The sequence below is a fragment of the Gallinula chloropus genome (genome assembly GCF_964237585.1).
Source record: "Gallinula chloropus genome assembly, chromosome: 11".
In the NCBI taxonomy this organism is placed as follows: domain Eukaryota; kingdom Metazoa; phylum Chordata; class Aves; order Gruiformes; family Rallidae; genus Gallinula; species Gallinula chloropus.
The window spans coordinates 4,533,655-4,552,925 of NC_140096.1; the positions used below are offsets into that span (position 1 = coordinate 4,533,655).

Here is a 19,271-nt window from a genome sequence, read left to right on the forward strand (position 1 = left end):
CAGCACCCTCGCCACTCCCGCCCCGGGGGCGAGTGTGAGGAGCCGCGCTGCTCCCGCGGTGAGGCGGGAAGGGGCGCGCGCACCTGAGGCACGGCGGCGGCCTCCTATCAGCCAGGCCGGTACCGCCTCCTGAGAGGCCGCAGCAGCTGCAGGGGATTCCCACCTTCCTGCAGCGGGAAGGCAGCCCGACATCTTCCCGCCCGGAGGGGCGAGGCTGAAGAACTATCCCCCGGTGCGAGGCGCGCTCACTTCAGCGCCCTCACCGACACGCGCACGCCTCCTGAGGCGTTAGTGCGCCTGCGCGCCGGCCTCCCGCCGGCGCTAGCGCAGGGCTCCGCCCACCGGCGCGCAGTGCGCAGCCGCGCGGCAAAGCCGCGCGGGGGGTGGGCTTGAGATGAGTGTACTACTCCCCAATATGGCGGACTTCGACACTATCTATGAGCTGGAGGAGGAGGAGGAGGAGGAGTCCGAGCCTGTGGTGCGGAGCCAGGAGCTGCCTCGGCCCCGCGACGCGCCGGATCCCGTAGCGGTACGGGGCGCCGGGCACATCACTGTGTAAGGAGTGGGGGCTGGCGGCGGGGGCGAGGCAGCGTGGCAGGCCGGTGTGGTGTGGTGTGGCGTGGTGGGGCGGGGGAGGCCGGGCGGCAGCGCCGTGCTGCCGCCGGTACCGCCGCGCTGCTGGGACACGGCTGCCCGCTGGCGGTGCCGGGAGGGGGTAAGGGCGCGGGGAGGACTGAGCCGCGTCCCTTTTTGCCCCCAGTCACTCCCCCCGCGGACGCGGGCTGCCCGCGTTACCACGCTCCGCGACCCCGCTTCCCCCCTCCGCCTGTTCCCGGAGAGGAGCTTTAACCTGTTAAACGGGACGCTTCCCGCTTCCCAGAAGCTCCAGCCAGCCTCAACTCCTGAATGAACAGCTGGGGCTCGCCGGCAGCTGTTCCGCCCTGACAGCGCTGCGCGTACTTGTCCCAGCCGAGCCGTGAGGCGCACAGCGAACGGCGCCCGGTGCGCGGCTCAGCCGCTCTTCAGGCAGAGCCAGGGTGACCCGCTGTGCCCCGGCCGGGCCGTGGAGCCCCCCCCCCCCACTGCACAGAGGGCACACTGGAGTCTTATCTAGTCCAAACTTAGTTTGAGTTTGGCTTAGGTTTTAAGTGTTTTTATCGTTAGAACGCATCGTGAGCCAGAGCGCTTGCTGCTTGTTTAGACAGTTGGGGCAGAAGATGAGCAAACTCTGCGACTTCATGTGCAGTGTTTACTCTTGGGGATCTTAATGTTCCCGCTCCTGCAAGTGGAGCAGTTGCTGTAACAAAGCACGCCCATAACTAGCTGGTGGTTGTTCCGTTTTCCTGGCAGGGAGGGAGGTATTGAGATTCTGTGTTAGAGTTCCATCAGGCTTGTTTTGCTTTGGGTCTGTCTTTGGATTGCATAAAAAAGCACCATTATTTCTCTCTAATTAGGCGCAGTGTGATCTGCAGCAAAAAGCACTGGGTGGGAAAGGCTCTCTTACCCTAAAAGAACTAAAGTTGGATTTGATAACTGTGTCCGTCATGTAAGTCTAAACCTGGTTTGCATTGGGGTAGTGCCAGTGGATAGTTACTCGGCTACACTGCAGTGTACTGGTTTGTGCTGATGGAATTTCTGTCCTGAACCCCAATAGCATGTGCCCTGCCTAAAGGAGGGATGTAACATGACCAAAATGATCAGAATGCCACATACTCATCTTGTTAGTTATGTGGTTTTAAGCCCTGAACTGGGAAAAAAAAAAAAAAAAAAGATGTTAACACACTTATTTGCTTTGTTTGCTGTGATGCTCTTTGTGTATAGTGATGTTCCTTAAAGTTCCTTCTTGGCTCCAGCATCTTTTGGGAATGGGCAGGAGCATCTCCAAGAGCTCTGTCAACTTGTGGTGTCTGCATCAAAAGAAAGCAATACTTGTAAGTGATGTGGAAGTCGTAAGCTAGCATACGTGCCCTTGTAACTGCTTGAGCTGAATTTCCATCCACTTTATTTTCCTGTTCTTCCACCCTTCCCAGCTTTCTTCCTGTAACAAGTGTTACTACTGCATGGTAAAAGGCAGCTTTTGTCAGTTCATGATGTAGTTTTAAGTATCCTTATATTAAGAAAAACAGTTATTAGATGTTATCAATAAAATGCAAATAAACCCTGGATGCTACAGTATCTTATTCTAGGCTCCTTATTAAATGGGAATTACTTTGCTTCCTAAAGACTTTCTGGCTAGTCTGTATCAGCTCTTAAATTCTGTCACTTTTTGATCACACACATGCTGCTGCTTTTGAAATCACTTGGCTTCAGAAGCAGCCTGTTCTAGTTACTGAAGTGAGACACGTCATCAAGAAATACTTGGGTTTGTTTTCTGATCCTGTCTCGAACATTGCTGATAAAAATTTCTGTCCTGACAAGTCAGACACACTATTAAAAAAACCAACAACCAAACCCCCAAAATCCCAGATATTTTTAAAAAGCCACTGCTTTCCTTGGATTTTTGTTTGAGATACCTGCTGTTCCTCATCTGAAATTGGCCTTCTTGGATACTTTCTGTGCATAGAGAAGGGATAATTCTCTTAATTCCAGGGTCATTTTCTGGTCCAGCTTTTCATGTACAGTCCTCTTACAAAACTCCCAAGATAGTGGATTCAAATGGTGCATTAGTTTCCTGCGTGACAGTTTTTATCTGATGACCTTGTGTCAGTGAGCTGCTGACCCTGGCAGGGTTCTACTGCAGTACCCAACAGTACTAAATTCAGAGTCCCAAGAATCTTCTGAGGGTTTTTAGCAGGGTCTTCCTTTTTGCACTGACAGTGTGGCCACCATCCCTTTTGCTCCTGTGCATGGTAAGAGTGATCATCTAAAGTTTGTGTGTTTTATTTTACTTGCAGACAGGGAGAGAGAATGTGTGTAGAAACAGCAAAATTTAGTGCATCTTCTTTTACACTTTCTCTCCAGAAGATTCTTCAAAAAACATTAACTTGGTAGCATTGTTTTCAGAAAGCTTTTGCATTTTAGCACAGAGAAATTACTAGGATCTACTAAATGCCTTTTCTTTGCTTCTGAAATCCCATTTTAATGAGTTACAAAGCCATTGTTCACTGTGTCTTGCATAGTCAGTGTGACTGTGGTTGGTGTATCCAAATATCTCAACATAAACATTTTTAGGGAAAACTGAGTCATATGCTTCCTAAAGCAACAGCAGTGACTTTCAAAACCAGAGCAGTAAACAAACTCTAACTTGATTATAAGTTTTTTTTTTTTATCTGGTGTATTTTTTCTGTTTCATTAAGTCCATGTGGATGGACAGGAATGAGGTAATGACATAACCATTAGCATATGTTTACCCTTATATGCAGCTTGTGATTCCTGTTTAAGTCTGCAAACCTAGTTTTGTGTAGAAGTTAACTTTTATTATTCCATTATGTTTTCTTTAGGAGTCCCCCAGGGATCCACAGTCCAGGTGCTAATGAAAAGCACATTGTCACCAATTGGGGAAGAGCCAGGTGCTCTCTGTTGTGATGACTTTTGATTATTACTCCGTCTTCCACGTATTTAAAGTAGCAGATTTCACATATTTAAAATAGCAAATGATCTCAGCCTTCTGCTAGTTATCAACACCTTAGTTTTCCAAAACATCATCCATGGGTAAGGATGCTCTTCAGTAGCTCTGTTGGCTTCACAGGTAAAGGTCCTGGACTAGGAAGAGAAATGTGAAGTGACGAAGGAGATTTCAGCTCGAGGCTCTTGATGAATGCTTCCTTTATTCTCTAATGCTGCACAAAGCTAAGATGATTCCTCATAAAGAACAGTGTGTAAGACTTGAGTTCATCTGCTCTACCTAACCTGGATTAGGTGTGGGGAAAGGAGCTGTGCTGAAAGGAGGCTGCAGAGCCTGATCATGCGAGAGTTGGCTAAACGGGTTTAGCTCGTGGAGTCTAGTAAGACCGATTACTATCTATAAATACAGCCGTGGCATAAACAAGAGTGAAGGGCTGTTGAAGTCAAAAGATGAAAAAAAATAAAGCACCTGTAAATATGTCTATTCTAGATAAAAGAATGTTTTCCCAAATCTTCCTGTTCCAGTTCTGGGGACAGGAGACAGTAGGTACTTGGGCTTTGCAAAGTAACTGAAAGAATTTTATAAGGGGATACCTGTTGCAGCTGGGGTTTGCAACTTTCAGTCCTTAATTTATGCAGGATTGTTATCCTACATAAATTACATCTGTTATATCTGGTGACAGCTCCCTGTGAGAAGTTGCATTCTGTCCGCCTTACAGATGAGGGAAAATAAGATGACAGGATTGCGTGATGCTATACATTAAAGCAGGGAAAGAAGGACAGAGAGAGCTGCAAAGTGAGGTCATTGTAGTTCAGGTCCAGTGTTGTTGTCTGTAGGCAGTGGTGCTTTGCTCTCAGAGATGTTTGTCATCAGTGAGAAAATTCCAACTGGGTGACTTAGCTGAATTTCTAAATATTAGACTTTGGAAAGTCTTTGGAGCCAGAGAACTAGCCCAGAAATAAATCACCAGCAACCGATGTTTTAAATTATTTAAAGGACTAGAACTTAATTTCCTTAATGATTTTTAAATGTACTGAATTTTGGAAGACTTTACAGACCAGGTCATGCTATATCACTGGTCAGTTGTAGGTCTAATGAAGTTACTAATCTCTTAACAAAGACTTCAGGTTTTACATTAAATATTCTAATAACACCTTAGTACTTGCAAAGCTGTGGGACTGCACAACATTCTGCTTTAATATTTCTAAAAAATAATTAGGTTTTTTTATTTGGTTCTTGAATTCCCCACCCTGTAATAGGAGTTTAATGTTTCTGACCTATGTGGTAAATCGTTGCAAGGATGGTCTGTAAAACATGTTGAGACACTGTAGTAAAACTGCTGAATGCCATCAGTGGTGCTGACTGAATGTAGTGGTATCATGCAGCTTAGTCCTGTTTTCAGAAGAGTCAAAACCTTTTATATTCTTGCTGTTTGCAGGTGTCAGTGCAATGATGTTTCTGTAAGGTGCTACAACCGAGTAGAATGTTTTGGCAGCTGATAAAAGTTTGGGGTTTTAAGTATCTTTCGTTACACTATCAGCCTTCAAATTAAAAATGTATTGTGGCCTTGTATTCTTTATAGATCTAAATCAGAAGCACTAACTTATGTTATTCTATATGGAAATCGGTGGTGCAATGGCAATTTTAGTCAGTATATGAGACCAGTGAGAGATAACACACTATGGCTTAGGAATTTTTGAGCTATGAATTGTTGAAGGTCAAAAGAGAGGAGAGATTCAGGGAAATGCTGGGGGGGGTTGTCATTCGGTTGTTTCTTCCCTTTTCTGTTTCCTTAAGAGTCAGTGTTCTGGGCTAGGTACACCTTTGCCATGATTAGTGAAGTCAGTCTGTTACATAGGTAGAGTAAATACTTCTGCACCATTACCTTTCCAGCAGTTAATTTACTATTTGTTTAATTGCTACAACTTTGTGATCATTTCGGGTAGTTTCGTTGCAGATACACAGAAAAGTCTGTCTTTCTCACAGCAGGTTTATCTATGTGCTTCATGTATAGGGAGTCTTTTTTTTAATGTCCAAAAAGACTATCTCATTGCTCTTCAAGCTTCCTTAAATACACAGTTTAACTAAACTTTGAAGATTTCAGTTCAAGAGCAGGAGTCGCAAAAGCTGACTTGCCAGTCTACACACAGAGAGAATTGAGGCATGCTTATAAAACCTTTATGCCTCCCTAAAATCTTACTGGTTTTACTATTTGTAGCACTAATTTAACATCCTGGTTTTCCAGTTCACTTGAGTATGCAGTGCTAGCCTGTGCTGTGTGGTGTTCAGTGCACTTGCATTCGCTTCTAGAAGTGTAAATATGTTGAATGAAACAAGTGTGACACAGAGAGGTGCTCGCTGGTTATACTGCTCAGAACAACTTGAGAAAGAAAGGTTGAAAAGCACTTCAGTTAAGATCTACTCACTGGGGTTTCAGTTTTTAAAAATACTTTATACAATTAGTGCTTCACTGTGCTGGCGTTTGCAGGAGACAAGGCTCTGACTGAAATTTGCCATTGAAGAACTCGATTGAGCTTCACCACTATTGCTGACAAACATTTTAAACAGCTTACTGGATTTCTAAAGACAGCACAACTACTTTATTATGCTTCTCTTTGAGGTTTATTTTATATATTTTCATACTTCTAAACAAGTGACATTGCCAGGTCTGGGTACCTGAGCAATAGTTCTGTTGTACACATGAGTGTTTGCATATTGTACAGGGATGGGGGATGGATGATATTTCAGGAGTACTGGTGACCAGTAATGGGTACTTCAGCCTCAAAGCAAATACTCTCTCTGCAGAAGGCTTGTTTCTACAATAAATATGACAATATTAAATGTATTTGCACTCACAGCATTTTGTCTGTGATTTTTTTAATTATTATTCTTTTAACAAAAATGCTGGGGAGGAAGTTCAGCAGAGCTGACTTTGAACATGATATATACAGTCTATTTAACTCTATAAACTTAAGCTTTGAACATAAAGGTTGTAGCTGTGAGGCCAGCTGCTGTTGTATTATATTAAATTAGTGAATTGCAAAGGGTAAAGATGAGAGAACTGAGAACTGAGGCAGAGGAGATGGAAGATCAGAGTTGTTCTGCAGAAGTTAGCAGATTTAGCATCTGAACTCGGTTAACTTCTTGTCTACTCACATGGTTTAAATAAAACAAGTCAAGTCAGCCTGTGTTGTCAGTATCCTGCTGGTGCCCAGCACTACTTTCTGGACATTTCATGTGGTTTTGGAGCCAGGGGTAATGCAGGATTACAGCAAAGTCTAGCTCCCTGTAGGTTTCACTACCTGTAATGAAGATACACAGGATGTTATATAAACTTTTAAGATTGAAAACTCATGAAATAATAGAAATGTAAGGGCAAAAGATATTAACAGGATTTTTAAAGTACAAACTCTATTACTTTTTTATTAAGGGAAACAAAATAAGTTAGGTGGAATATATTTTGTTTGTCTCTTTTGTTTTCAAGGTTTGGCTTGAGCAACAAGTTTGATACAGAATTTCCTTCTGTTCTGACAGGGAAGGTAAGTGTGAGATTAAACTGTTCTTTTAAATGGCAAGATCAGTGGGTCCAGTGGTTTCTGTTACAGATACATGCTTGTGATCATGCAGTGCAGGCCAGTGCTGCACCAGAGGCTGGTGAATTAACTCTGCCCTGTATAAACTAGGGCTGATGACCAGTCCCTGCAGTGTGCTTTGAAATGAGATGATCTGCAGTGATTGCTATCATTATTGACATTCTAAACACAGAAAAGCTCAACATGTTTTTTATATATATGTATATAACACATATATATATTTATATATATAAAGCACCTATCACCATATTGATAAATGTTCTTTGGAACCACTCAATGTAGTGCTTTCATGCAGGTGATCTATGTGGAGGTGAGACTCCCTTAATCCTTGCTTTATAGGTATCTGGAGTTTGTGCTACCTCCTCTGTGAATTAATTCTCAAATACTGGACCACTGTCTTTAATATGTCTGTCAAGCCTTGAGTTTATATTTAGACAGATCTCTGGTAGAGAATCTGTTTTATCTGAAGATTTGAGGAACAAAATGTTACTGTGTTTTCAGTAATTTTTCAGGAATATAATAGTTGTTTAGTTCTGAAAATTAGTGGCAGCAAGCCTCTTGCTTTCTCTGGAGTCTTGTCATCTTACTAAATGCCAAGTGAAATAAATATTCAGCTATTCCTGAAATCTTGCAACCAAATTCTTGGTTATGGCCCTGAATTTTTTTTGTAATTGGGTTGTGAGGTTTTTTTTTTTTCCTTTTAGACTTTTAAATTTTGATTTTTTTTTTTTTCCTCTTGGATTTTTTCTTTCTGCTGTTTCACTCTTCAGTGCCTTTCTTTTGCTTCATGTTATATCTGCTTTGTGTATCTTTTTCAGGATTTGTGAGGAGTAAGTTTATTTGGCTCTTTACTACTTTCCCTAATGTCATACCATAAAGCTACACTACCTCTGCAGCCCTGTAGTAGATGTTATGTACAACATACAGAAATGCAGCTGGGTGATGTCTCCTGGGGTTTTTGCCTTCATTGTCACCCCAGAGTGTATTTCTGTTGAATTTGTCTAGCTTTTTTTGACAGCAGTGCAGTTGAAAAGCAGATTGCTCTTTGAAGTCTTTGCTTGGTAAATACAGCCTGGGAACTCTGGCCTTGCTTCAGAACCTCCCTGAGCTCCAAAGGGAGAGGCTTACTGATTCCATCACGTCTAATGTGAGGGCTGGCAATAGCACCATTCACTACCTTGCATGTCTGAGCTCTGTTCTTTTCTGCAAAGCTCTTTCTGATCACTGAAAAGCCAGAGTACTTGAACAGTTTTTATGTTCATTTATAGTCCAGTTGTTGTTTGTTGTAAAACTGTAGAAAATACCTAGCAGGAAATTATAACATGTAATCTGATTGTATAACTCCCTGTGTCTAAAATATACTTGTGTGTGTGTTTAAAAAAACAACCCCCCAAGCCTGCACTTTTAACACAAGCATCAATGCCTGTCAGATTTTCCACTTGATTGTACTTCTGGTTAAATAGACAGTGAACAAAAGTTTAATTTAAAGTTCATTTGACTGCTTGGACTTAATTTAGCAAAGAGAGGAAAGAGGAAGTTCCTTTTTTCTACTTGTTCTGTAGATCTAATCTTTGACAGCATAAATCACATAAGCAGGGATTTGCTGTATATAGGTATGCTGCTTCTGTTGAAAATCTTGATATCCTCTTATCTTTTTCTCCTATGTGGTTTTGAGGTGCTTTCTCAGTAAAAAGACTTTGAAAATAAATTAGTTCCCTTTTGTGAGGAACAAATGCCAATCAAATGAGGTAGTAAACACATTTTTCTTATTGCCTGCCACATGCTGCCATGAAAGACATTAAAAACCACAGGTATGGGTTTTTTGGGATATAATACCTTAATTGCAAGAAATAAATAACCTGCTTCTTCCAGTGATTGTGGCAGTCAATCACCTTTATCCCTATTGAAAATGAGATCAGTTTTTTTCCAGTAAGTTGTTTTTCTTCAAACACCCTGATAAATAATTCACAGTAATAAGCATTGTAGTCAGTTGATACACCACTTGAAGAATTTTTACTGTTCTTAAAATACACATTTTGACTTTTCATAAAGTCATGATTTATGAATAGCACAGTGACTGTTTATATTAGCAGTTTGCAATTAAAAAGTTTACTGTGAACTTGCATTAGTACCCAGCTAGTGTAGTCATACTTCACTCAGAATGTCAGTGTTTAATGGCTTTGTTATCCACAGTGAATTGACATTAATAATATATCCCATCTGCTTACAGAGTGTAAAAGGGGAAGCCATTAGGTGGGGTGGATGGATTTCTCTATGGTATTTTCTATTTCATAAATGCAAGTGAAGACTTAGGTTTTTAAGTGTAGGATGAAGATCTGTCCAACACAGCTACCTACCTGTGCACCTCTCTCCCAGAAGCACTGGCCTTTTGGATTTATGCCACTGTGTATTCTCAGGAATTTACTTAAGCATCCTGAGCCTCAGTTTAACCATCTACTTTAGGGTGACAGTAAACCTTTTGCTAATTTTCAGTTTTTAAAATCTGAATTACCCCTCTTTCTTCACCAATCTCCCTCACCTCTTGTCTTCTGCAGAGTCTGGATAGTTACTGTGAACTATTTTGACACGTGTAATGACATCTTGATGCTTGTTGCTTTTTTTTGGGTGAGGGGAGATGTGAATGTGTATATTTGAGCATAAAACATAGACAATAAAACAATAAAGGAAAGGTAAATATCAGGTTGAGTGTTGGGCCTAGCTCATTCAGTAAGATTGACTTGATACTCCTCTTGCAGGATGAGACACAAGCTCCAGCTGGTTTATAAATGCGGAGCAAGGCATTCGAACAGCGCATTGTTTTCAGCTGAGTATTGTGGGGAAAGATCTGACTACACTTCATACAGAGGCAATATTTAAGTTTTAATAATGTAATTGGACTTCAGCCTGAATTTAAATTCTGGCTGAATTTAAAATCTGTGTGCTACAGTTTTCTAGGATAATTAATTCTTTAAAAACAAGCATTTAAAAGCTTTTAACAAAATACTCTTTGTTATACATGGCACAATAGCACATGCTGCTCCAGGTGACAAGAAAATGATGGAGACAGTGAACTTTAAGGAAGAAAGAGGAGTTTCCTGTTCTGATCTTAAAACAATAAGGGTCCTATACCAAGATTACTGTGCAATGCAGGGAAACATAAGCCATAAAACGTGCTCTTGGTATTGTGAGCCCATTGCAACATGTGATGGATAGGGTTTGTGATCATGATGATTGAAGGGGAAGATCAGGCCTGCTGGGCTTTACTTGCTCTCTTCCTGTGTTTGTAGATTCTCTTGCATCCTGTTGTAAAATATTATGACACCCCCTCCTTTCCTTTTATGTGTGGTCTTTTTTTTCCCTCCCTTAAAGACCTAAAAGGAACTAATGTCTCTTTACAAGGTGTACTGCACAGCCAGGAGCTATGTGCTTATCTCATTCTTTTCAAGACCCAGACAGAAAATCTCTTAAGACACTTTCCAAAATTACTCAAAACTCGACTTTCTTAGGGAGCTTGCTTTGTGCAGGAGGCACTGTTAATTCTCTGCTTGTTTGAAATACTTCAGTCTTTTCATGTTGACCTCTCAGTATCTGTACCTGCAAGGAAGGGAAGATTTAAAATTAGGCCAGGAGATCAACAACATTGTGTTGACTGTTTATATTGGATGCCATGCTGTTATTAAATTAGAAGAGTTATTTTATTTGCAGATATTTGTTCTTTGTCACAGTGTAACAATGCTTAACTGTTACTGAGCAGTAAACTGAGAGCAGCAGCACCACAGTGTTTTGCTTTTGTTTATCACAGAATGAGGCTTATCTTGGTCACCAGCTCCTTCAGTTTCAAATGAAGCATCACTGACTGGCAGAAATATTTACTGTGATTACATTTTCTACAGGGAGAAATATATCCAGTGGTTTGTGTTAGCCAAAACCATCTTAAGAAATTTCATCTTATGTGGCAGTGAAGAGATTTGTCTTTACATGACACTATTTGGTGCACAAGCAGGTGGTAGCAGTGCTGTCATAATGCATATATGGATCAAGGGAAGCATCATTCCAAAATCTCTGATGTAGGAATTTTCTCTGTCTCTTGGTGGCTTCCAAAGCCACTTTCTAGCTCAGCCATTTGAGTGCAGTGCTCTACAGGAAACACAGCTCTTCAGCATCCTTGTAAAGTAGCATCAAACTGAACCTGATGTGAACAGCAGCTCCCTTGAAAGCAGCATGAAATAGGGAATCCACCATCCCAGTGCTTTCTGACTAGTTTCCAAATTTTTCTGCCAGCTGTGTTCTAAGCATCTGTTTGACTTCTTTTCATGTTGGATGTTATCACTGGTGATAAGATTTGTTCACGTTAAACTAAATTCTGGGCTGTGCAATTCCATTGTCTTTGGCAGGTTTGTACAGCTGTGTTTTGGGGTCAAGGTATGCAGTTGTCAAGGTCCAGCAAACTTTGTGTCTGATGGAAAAGGGAACATTCTCATTTCTTAGTGGGATTCATTGCAAAAGTATTAGTGGGGTCAAGGAGAAAAACCCTACTTATTTTCTCTTTCAAATAAACAAAGATATATGTACAAGTCTCAAAAAGACTTCTCAAAGAGAGTTTAAATGTGAAGAACATGTAACCTTCCCTATAAGCTGAGAATGCTAATTGGTTGATGGACGTAATCTGTTTACTTTGAAGTACATCTGACTGCAGAAGCTGTACAGTGTTACTCATGCTGCTTACAAACACCCCAATCATCCTTTGCCACAAAACTTGTTCCCACATTGAAGATGAAGGTATTAAACACATCTGATATTTGTGGTATCCTAAATACAAGAGCTGACATTGGCAGAGGGTTTGTAAAACCTTCTGTTGCAGACACATGCAAGCACAGGCTACTTTCCCACATTGCAGTTGGATTTTTTTTTTCTGTTGTGCTGTTTGTTGCAGATGTCCCAATACACAGGATTTCTGGGGATTTTCTGTTATTTTCTTTTTATTTTCTCAAATGGTCATTGTAAAATATATTTAAATGTTGATGTTCCAATCAGTCTAAATTTTTTTTAATCCTTTCTCCAGTTGTATATGTAAGAATAATTATAAGAAAGCCTATTTGATATTGGGGGAAGAGGAGGGAGTCTGTATAGTTGCAAAATAAGTATTTTCTGTATACTTAATAATTCCAGCTATAAAGTAATCACAATGTTAAATTATGTTCTTAAATTACAAACTGTAGGCCTGGCTTGTGTACAAGCCCAGATGACCTCTGTATACTGCGTGGTGATCTGAATGGCCAGGAAACAGATGTATTTATTTACTCCTTTTCCTGCAATGTTTTAATGAATTTAGCTCTTGTGAAGAGATGGAGGTAGCAGAATCAGATCCTCTCCATTTCCTGTCCCATAGTTTTGCTTTGGTGAATGGAGTCTTTGTCATTAAATTAATGCTTTTGTTTTTGTTACCCTTGTTTGAGGAATCAAATGGAAGAGAGTTGGGCTTGCTTGGTTGAAAGGATTATGTAGTAGTTGCACAGCTTTGTATACAGATGAAGTCTAGGGTTTTTTTCTTCAGCATGGCAAGTAGCTAGGAAAGACTCTTTGGAGTTGCTGTGACTGACTGGTCAAGTCTGTTGAAGCTGGATCCGATTATTCTGCTTTGTGTGTTCAGACCCTGCATTGTGTTAGGCTGAGCGTGCCACCTCGGTGTCAGAACTAATCCGTGTTTGTCTGGTGTAAGTTACTGAGGCTCTGTGGAGAGATGAGGGATTTGGGGTATGTGATAGGTAAGTGCTCTCACTCCTTGTAAGAAACACAGTGCTATCAGAGAAAGGAGCTTATTTCTGACAGAAAACCTGGCTTTCCACTGTGGCTCTGCAGTGGCAGTGTATGGAAAATACTATTTTGAGTAAGCACTGCTCAATAGTCCTTAATTTAAATAAGTTGTTTTTCAACAGCCAGACTTTATTCATAACCCTGTACAAGATGTGTTTCTTTATCCTGGATATAATACAGTTACAGGGGTTCTCAGGCTTCCCTACTTCAGGAAGCAGCCACAAAGTGCTGTTGTGGCCTCATGTTGATATGGACCACTTCAGGAATTTATGTGGATGAAGGCCCACCTTCATCCAGGCACTGTGCAGATTTGCATTGGTATGAAATGAATTTGGACGATATTACCTTCTTTTTCTGAGACACACACAGAGTAGTTTTTACTATGAAGCTGCCCCATGTTTCCTTGGAAACCAGATGTCTGTCATTCTTCCACACTTTTGGTCAGCATAGCCAGTGTGTATGTTACAACACAGATGCCCCCCTACTTCCATTTTTTTGGGGGGGAGGTGGGGGGGTGCTGCAATCAGGACAATTGATTTATTAATGGTGCAGTAAATAAGGACAAGGCTGTTCCCCTAAGCCATGTTTAGCTTTCTAATGCAAGGTTTTGCAAAGCATGCAGTACAAATGAATATGCTACAGGAAAGTGACTTTCCATGCTCACTGGGAGACTTGCATTTTAGAAGATAGCAGCATATGAATAATGGAATTGTTTCATTTACATTTTAATCTGTAGAGGCAATTAATGAGCAAATACACCTGTAAGGGCTTTGCACTGAAGTTCAGCACTTCTGTTGCAGGTTGCCCCAGAAGAATTCAAGACCAGCATCAGTCGAGTGAATGCCTGTTTAAGAAAGAATCTCCCTGTCAATGTAAAATGGCTGCTTTGTGGCTGTCTGTGCTGCTGCTGCACACTGGGCTGTAGCCTGTGGCCTGTAGTTTGTCTTAACAAAAGAGTAAGTATATGTTTTGTTCTTCTTATTCTATTTATCTTGCAATTACTGCTAATATTAAATAATGTTTAATAGGATCATCCCTGTTCCAAACCCTTTTTCTCTCAGTTGCATTCAGAAGGTTATTCTGTTTTCCATTCCCTAGAAAATAGAGAAAATATGTTTGTTAATAAAGCAAATGATACCAAATTACCAATTGAATTAATAGTTCCAGGAATAGCTAATCTCTTCTCAGTTTGAAGAACAAGATGGAGTATATGATAACCTAAAGGTCTAAGAATTGAATCAAATGAGCACAGAACTGGACAGTGATGTTCAAAGACTGTCTGAACTGGAGTGAAAATTACTTCTCTTCACACACACATACCTTCCCCCCCCCCCCCCAATAATTTTAAATTAAAAATGACTTTTTTATATGCAATAGATGCCATAACATTTCAGAGCTGTGGTTTATTTGGAATATTTTTGACATATTTTACTGTGCTGTTTCTATCAAGAACAAATAGAAATTTGTTTTCTATTCAGGAAGTCTAGAGACTTCCTCCTTCCACCCCCAACAGAAAGCTGACAACTCTTGTAATCAGTTCCAAAGTAATAATTCTGGAAAACACTTTAGTAATCTCAAGTAAACATGATCCTAATTACCTCTGTGATTTGCATCTAGAATGGATCTATCACACCAGTAAATGTTGAGGAAATACAGAATAGGTATAATGTAAAGATACTTTTTCCGGCTATATAAATTATAAGACTGGTAGCCATCAAATCTCACTATCCACAAATATAAATAGTACTGATGTTAAAACAATTTGAAATGCACTAAAGGCATAATAGGTGAAGTTGTAGAACTCCTAATCACTGAAGTCCATGTCATGACAAAGCTACAGGACTCAGTTTAGCATGGTTTAACTGCCTTTGTAAGCATTCTTACTGCACAGGGATGTGCTTAAGAAATATTTTCAGTTTGAAGACCATATTTAATATTCTTGAGCTAGTGAAATCTAAACAAACAGCCACATGATGTTGTCATGTTAATACAATTCTTCATGGTACAAATACTACCTATCAAGTAGGAGCAGGGAAGCTCACAATACTTCTGGGGGGGGGGCTGTGTGTAGATTTGAGCACTCTTATCATCATCACTCTAACAATCACAAGTATAAGATGGTTCTTAATTTCCCTTTGAGGTGGGTTGAACCTGGCCAGCAACTAAGCAACCACCGGCCACCTGCTTACTCACCCTAAGCAGGATGAGGGAGAGAATCAGAAGAGCAAGAGTAAGAAAAAACACAGTGTGGTGAGACAACAAAAGTTTAGTAACTAAGGGAGAAAAGGGGAAGAAAAACCCCAAGTGATGCAAAGGCAAATCAGTGGCCCGCAGCAGAGCGATGCTCAGCCTGTTCCTGGGCAGTGGTCGCTTCAGGGAAAAACAGCCCCAGTTTTAGTGTTGAGCAGGACATTACATAGCACAGACTGTCCCTTTGGTCAGTGTTGTGCAGCAGTAGCAACAATATTGTGTGGTGTAATGACACTTGTTTAGAGCTAAAACACAGTGCCAGGCAAGCGGCTGTGAAGGAAATTAACTCCAGCCCAGCCAGTCCTCATACACTCATCTAGCAACAGAAGGCACTGTGAGATCCAATGTGAAACTAAACCAATTGAAACAGGGAACAACATATATATTTTAATTTCAAGGATAGTTTTGTCACTGAAAAAATTTAAAGTGGTGGATTCTCCACCATTAAGTCATTGGGGACTGAATAGCTTTGTGTCTGTTTTTAAGGAGACAGCGTAGTTCATCTACCATTGTTAGATTTACCAATGAAATTGGTGGCATACCATGCAGGAACTAGCAGTACATGATCACAGTGGTCTTTTTGTGGCCTTAAAAAAAACCTGAGAGTCAGAAGTCATCTCTTAAAACTGTGGAAAGAGCAGAATGTGGAAGTCGTGTACTTTGGTATCCAGGAGTTGAAAATGCAGGCACTGTTTGTTGTGAGCTGGACTCCTGTGGTGGTGAGATTTGTTTTCAGGATTCAGATAACAGTTAGCAAAATCTGGAAATGACATGTATGTAAATGACAGTAGACCACCTGCATTGAGGGCAGTGTTTGGCCAAGAGAACGTGGAGGATTCTGCTTTGTTGGCTTGGCTGTGGTATGTAAACAGGGATCTCTTACTAAACAGAAGGATCTCTTAATGTGTAAATGAATGACAGTTGCAGTCCTAAACCACAGGTGGTTTATTTTTCTTTTTAATTCTGAAGAAGGTCTGTTGAGGAGTGGGGAGTTGAAGTGGTAGGACTTTCATTTCTAATTTTTCTTGGGTCTACTTTTATAATCCTAACTTTAAAAAAATTATTGTTAAGCCAGAAATGCAATAGTAAGATTCTTATGAATGAGGCTGGCTACTGAACCATTTATAATTCGATTTTTGCTTACTTTTTAGACTAGAAGATCAATTCAGAAGTTACTAGAATGGGAAAATAACAGACTATATCACAAGGTAAGAAAAGTTAGAGTGCTTGTTGTCTTTAGCTCTAAGAATAGTAAGATTTTTTTTCATAATTGGCATATAGGAATTTTACAGTCTTGCTGTAATTCCATACATTACTGATCTTAAATGTGTGTCTGAAATTTCCAGATCCTAATAATGTGAGACTATTAATGCTTGTTATGTTACTCATCAAAAGGAAATGCTTTTGTATGCATTAATCTTTTGATACTTATTTTCTTAGCTTGGTTTGCACTGGAAACTGAGTAAAAGGAAATGTGAAACTAGCAATATGATGGAATACGTAAGTATTACTTCTGTTGTTTACTTGGTATTCAACATACCTGTGGTTTTTATAGAGAAAATCCTTATTAGACTGTCACCTATCTGAAAAAAATCTCTCAGAACATCATGCAGTCACATTTGACATACACACATAAAACCTGTTCTTGAGAGCAGCTGTGGCATAGATTGAGACCTGGAAATTGTCAGCAGGTTCCCTTGTCTTGGACTGGAATTTGTAATAGTGGAGACCCACTGGGATTCTGTGCGTTGGTGTGATTCCCACACCAGTCCATAGTTCTTTTAACGTTTATTCACCATTTCCTTTGCTATTCATAATTACTTTGATTCAAATTCTTTGGGCAGAAATACTGCATTTTTGTACTAGTGTGCTTTTTGTCTGGATCTTTTTTCCTAGCTCTGAATTTCATAAAGTCTTAACCAGGACAGGTAGCCCTCTTAGGAAAGGAGAATTCAGAATATTTCTCTGGTCTTGTTACTCCCTCATCCACTTCCATGTGCAGGCTGGAAGAAAAGAGATGATAATCCCAAAAATTCGAGTGTCCAGGAGCCCTTATTTCAAAATGACCAAAAACTGCTTTGTTATTCTGGGAAATATTCTCTCCTTACAGAACCTCTCAGATATATTTAGGCTTAGGTACTAGCTAATGTTGCATGGATATTGTGCTGAAGGTTTGAATTTTTTGGTCACTGTGTTCTGTTCTTGTCTTTTTCCCTTCTTCAACAGGTAATATTAATAGAGTTCTTACCAAAATATCCGATATTTCGACCTGACTGAGGAACAGCATTTGACCTTTCATGTTACCTGTCATTTTCTACCCTTAGTGCCTTGTAGATGATTTTGGAAAGAAGATGGTCTACTTTGCTGTGACTCAAAAATGGTCTTCGGTAGAATCTCTTCCTTGCTACGTTACTTTCTTTTGTTAAGAAGAGAACAATTTGCACATTTTTTTTATGTTAAATGAGGCTTCTATGTTGCACTCTGAATTTTTAACATTAACTGATATAGTTGCCACTAGGGACCTAACATCAGTGCTGCTTAAACTTGTTCTGAGCATGCTGCCTTATTAATTTCTATATTTGCTGTCCTCAAACATGCATCCTAAAGCTGTGTCATCACTATACATCATTCTAAATGTTGCAATCCTATAAACCCTCAGTAGAAATGTCCAGGTAAGCGTCTAGTAGTAATAATTTTAGTATAACTTGCTTGCATAGGACTTGCAATCAACAGCACTGGTTTTGTCCTGCACTTTGCAAAATCATCATTTACATTAGGGGGTTAATTATTTTACCCACTATGGGTTTGTAAATACTGACTCTTTGCATAATGTAAAGTGTGGTATGCCAAGGTTTACAGAATGTAATATAGCTCTTATTCTATTGCCAACAGCTCGACACCCTTTTATTTGTCACATTTGCTAGTATCCCTCTGATTGTATAGACCCATTCACGTGCTGGTTTTATGGTAAAGCCATAATGAGTTTGTACATACTATCAGATGTGTAGGGCTCAGTTGCACTTTGTTTTGTAAATGGATGAAAACTGCATAGCATTTCTGGGGTTTTGTTTTTTTAAAAAGTATTTCAGGTGGTGTTTGTAGCATCTGAAATGGGAAGCTTAAATACTGTTCACCTTTGAAAAAGTTGGATTTGGGGGATAGGTGGCAGCTGCTATTGGCAAAATATCCTAAAGCCTTTTTTAAAGTTAGGAATATATGGATGTCAAATTTTGGGTTGGTTTGGATTGAGGGGAAAAAAAAAAGCTTCATAATTGGAGATCTTCCTTACCAAGGACAAAATTTGGAACAGCCAAATCAAAGCTCAAGTAATACTTTTTTCTGTTTTTTGTGGTGTGATGGTACTTAATTGTTTCAACAGCTCAGTTGATGCAGCATCCTTTCCAGTAGAAAAAAATAATTACCAGAGTAGAGTTTCAAAACATGCTGATGGGAGGAAGTGGACCAGTCAAAAGAGTTCATGCTTGTATTTCAACATTCAGGCACATTCTGAAGAGCCACAAATGCCTTGTGGAATTCACAAGTACTTTTGGATTCTTCCCTGTGTGCCTGTTGTCAGGAAGGGAGATAATTGCAGATGACCTTCCTGTAGCTGCTAGCCTAAGCAAGACCACTTGATAATTGTAGGGATTGGAAGGGACCTCAAGAGATCGAGTCCAACCCCCAAATAGTAAGGAAATGAAAGTGGATGCAAGTTCACTCCCTTTCCTAACTGGAAATGAGAAACAGGATCAAAAACAGCAGATAGCTGAGTATCTGCAAGTTGTGATGAGTATCATCCTGAGCGTCCAGGCATTTCTTTGCAGCAGCTTGACTCCTTGTGACATCATCCCAAGTTGCCTTTTACTTTCAGGGCAATTTGGGATTTACTCTGAATGTATTTGCATATTTTCAGTATGCAATATTGTATTAAAATAGAGTATCTGTAAGACCATTGCATTCTAATAACTGTTGTAGGCCAGATTTCTTGTATGCAGTGTTTACAGAAGGCCAGTTTTATGCAAGTTGTTACTTGGAAACAGATTTCATGC

The 19,271-nt window shown here is 40.2% G+C and overlaps 1 protein-coding gene across 1 annotated transcript; it reads left to right on the forward strand.

Moving 5' to 3' along the window:
- Positions 1 to 394: 394 nt before the first annotated feature.
- LOC311195755 (cysteine-rich hydrophobic domain-containing protein 2-like) lies at positions 395 to 17,499 on the forward strand (the record flags this gene model as incomplete). Its single annotated transcript, XM_084269182.1, has 6 exons — positions 395 to 555; positions 7,050 to 7,104; positions 13,773 to 13,928; positions 16,374 to 16,430; positions 16,663 to 16,722; positions 17,449 to 17,499. The coding sequence occupies 6 exons, from the start codon at positions 395 to 397 to the stop codon at positions 17,497 to 17,499; spliced, it is 540 nt and encodes a 179-aa protein (XP_084125308.1).
- Positions 17,500 to 19,271: the final 1,772 nt, after the last annotated feature.